This window comes from Daphnia magna, unplaced genomic scaffold (assembly GCF_020631705.1).
Source record: "Daphnia magna isolate NIES unplaced genomic scaffold, ASM2063170v1.1 Dm_contigs175, whole genome shotgun sequence".
Lineage (NCBI taxonomy): Eukaryota > Metazoa > Arthropoda > Branchiopoda > Diplostraca > Daphniidae > Daphnia > Daphnia magna.
Window position 1 is genome coordinate 54,197 of NW_025533154.1, and position 2,452 is coordinate 56,648.

General features: G+C 36.9%; 1 protein-coding gene across 1 annotated transcript; it reads right to left on the minus strand.

Annotated features, from left to right (window-relative positions):
- Positions 1–499: 499 nt before the first annotated feature.
- Positions 500–2,056, minus strand: LOC116936039. The gene is made up of 3 exons (XM_045167293.1): positions 1,933–2,056; positions 1,763–1,845; positions 500–1,702 (listed from the first exon to the last, which is right to left on the minus strand). Exons 2-3 carry the CDS (start codon positions 1,814–1,816, stop codon positions 500–502), a joined length of 1,257 nt encoding a protein of 418 aa, XP_045023228.1. The 5' UTR covers positions 1,817–1,845; positions 1,933–2,056.
- Between the last annotated feature and the right edge of the window lie 396 nt (positions 2,057–2,452).

Consider the following 2,452-nt stretch of genomic DNA (forward strand, 5'->3'; position numbering starts at 1 on the left):
CGTTGGATAAATGAAGTAATTCTTTAAAAAGGTTTTCGACATTTGGTGGGACCTCTTCATTTGTCAGTAAACTAATTGACTCCTCTCTAACTGCCAAATTCATTAGATAATTAGTACTCATTTGTTCGGTAAATGCCTGAGTCCCTTTGCACATTGAAATCAATACCCTATTAAACCATTCAGGTATATAAGCCGATGTTGCCCACAAACACCCCCATTTCATTACACATTCTGGCAAATGAATAAAAAAATGCATATTGATTCCAATGTGTTCGATCCCGTAAAGAATTTCTGAATCAATGACAAATTTGTGAAACAGAATCTCTACTTTGGAAACATCAGCCACATTCACACGTTCTTGTAACAACAGGGACATGCCGTAAACGAGGCCTGAGAAATGTTCAAAAAAAGGTGATGGTAAGAGACCCTCTAACAGATGGAAATAGTAAAGGACAAAAGTACGATACATAGAAGCCTTCCAGTCAGTCAAATCGTTGAGTTAATCAATGGTTCGGGATATATCATATGGAGGTTTTGCTTGAGAAAGGCGGGCATTGATAACTGCTAGATAGTAACCTATATACCATTTTTCCTTCTTATGTTTCTTATCAGTCCAAAGGTTGATGAACATCTTGAAAACACCAAGGCAACAAGAGTGCATATACTCCGGGACGTATGCTTCGACATGGTCAAAATCAGCCAATTTTTGGAAGGGATTAGGGCCGACAATTCCATGGACTGGTTTATTTTTCAACATACCAACCAGTTCTAGATCCTTTTTGTGCTGTTCCATGGATCTTGGCTTGAAGGTTGGGTAGGAATTTGGCTGCGGATATACTCGGACACTCCCTTTTCCTTTTGGCACTTGCTCACCAGGATGAAGGCAAAAGTCGCATCCAAACTCGCCGTTGAATTGGGTTAAATTGCGAACAAGTGGACGAGCGACAGTATCAGTAGAAATAATCAAGACGGGTACTTTGTAGATAATTCCGTTCACTTCTATGCCATGTTTTTGAAGCTTTTTCAGTTCTTCAATGGCTTGTTCAAGCAGAGTATCTCTAGGGGTTTTTTTGTTACCGTACCATAGGGCTAATAGTATAATGCAGGATCGTCGTGTCTTGAAACTTGCTTCATTGATTATCCCCATCAGAGGCCAAATTCCGAACTTGCTAGATTTAAACTTTTGAGCTCCATCAGTATTGATCTGCGTGGTAATGGTGTTTTCATCGATAACACCGGCCTCTTGTAGTTTTCTGTAATTTCCGCCAGAGTTAACATCGCTGCGAGTGTCAGGATCATCTGAAGGGCTTGTTGATTTTTGCTGTTTATTATGATAAGTTTTGATGTAATAAGAAATCTGTTCTGCAATCGGAAGTTGAAGAATGTAGCAGTCACTTGAGCGATTATTTGTGTATTTGTGTCCACAAGGTTGTTTTTCGACAGGGACTTTTTTGTCGTCCAACACAAGGTGAGAATTACAATCCTTTAACCTACAGACGAAGGTCTTTTTAATAGTTGTCTTCAGGTGACGGTATTTTGATAGCAGGTTGTGCACACTTGTTAGTTTTCTTATGCTAGTCTTTGTAGCCACCATCAATATTTTGAGATGATGCTGTAAGGCAGCCTTAGTCAAATGATCTCTTAGATAGAAGAGTATGCAAAGTAATGGCAGGTATACCGATGAATCAGTTTTTGTTTTTCCCTAAAATGTATGTTTTTATTAGTATAACCACCAATTAATAAAAAAATTACTATAATATACTTGATATCCTAAATCTTCTTCTTCCATTTCATCACAGCTGCCATCATCTATCATGCTATCGGTATCTCCCCAACTTTCATCATCTATTAATTCATTTGACTTTTCCAGGGGTGGGATGCTAGACATATCTTGAAATACACTATCTGAAGCTTGGTGTGAAGTTTCGCTACCTGCTGCAGCATGAATTATTGCTTGATGTTCACAATCTTCTGCTTGAAGAGGCAATATTGTCTGAGTATCACCGTGTAATGGAGATTCAACTGTAATGTCTCTAGCTTCTTCTCTAGTAAAAACAGTAGTCTATACGAAAAATAAATAAATAATTGTGAAATACTTAATATTAATTGTAAAGTCTGCATACTTCTTTGTCAATTGTCTCGCAATCAGGATTCAAAAATTTATTAACTAATTCAGAGGCTTTCTTTCTCCCCATTCTGTTGAGAGTCCATCTGGAATATCCAGCTCTTTTTTTGTTTTGACAGAAACTCATGGTTAGAAAGAGAATTTAGTCTTAATGTAATGATTAAAATCCAAATTCAGTACAAAATCATTTTTAAAAAAGATCACAATTTTTATTCTGTCTTCACTAATCACGATTTTCTATTTTGTCTGCTATACAAGCTTGTCATATTGTTTTCCCCAGCAATAAGTCTTATTATTACAAACAATACGTAAATTTTCACATCAAAA

Coding starts and splice junctions, on each gene's coding strand:
- LOC116936039 (XM_045167293.1), bottom strand. CDS start 1,816: ATGATAGATGATGGCAGCTGTGATGAAATGGAAGAAGAAGATTTAGGA. Junction 1,703..1,762: donor AAGAAGATTTAGGATATCAA/GTATATTATAGT, acceptor CATACATTTTAG/GGAAAAACAAAAACTGATTC.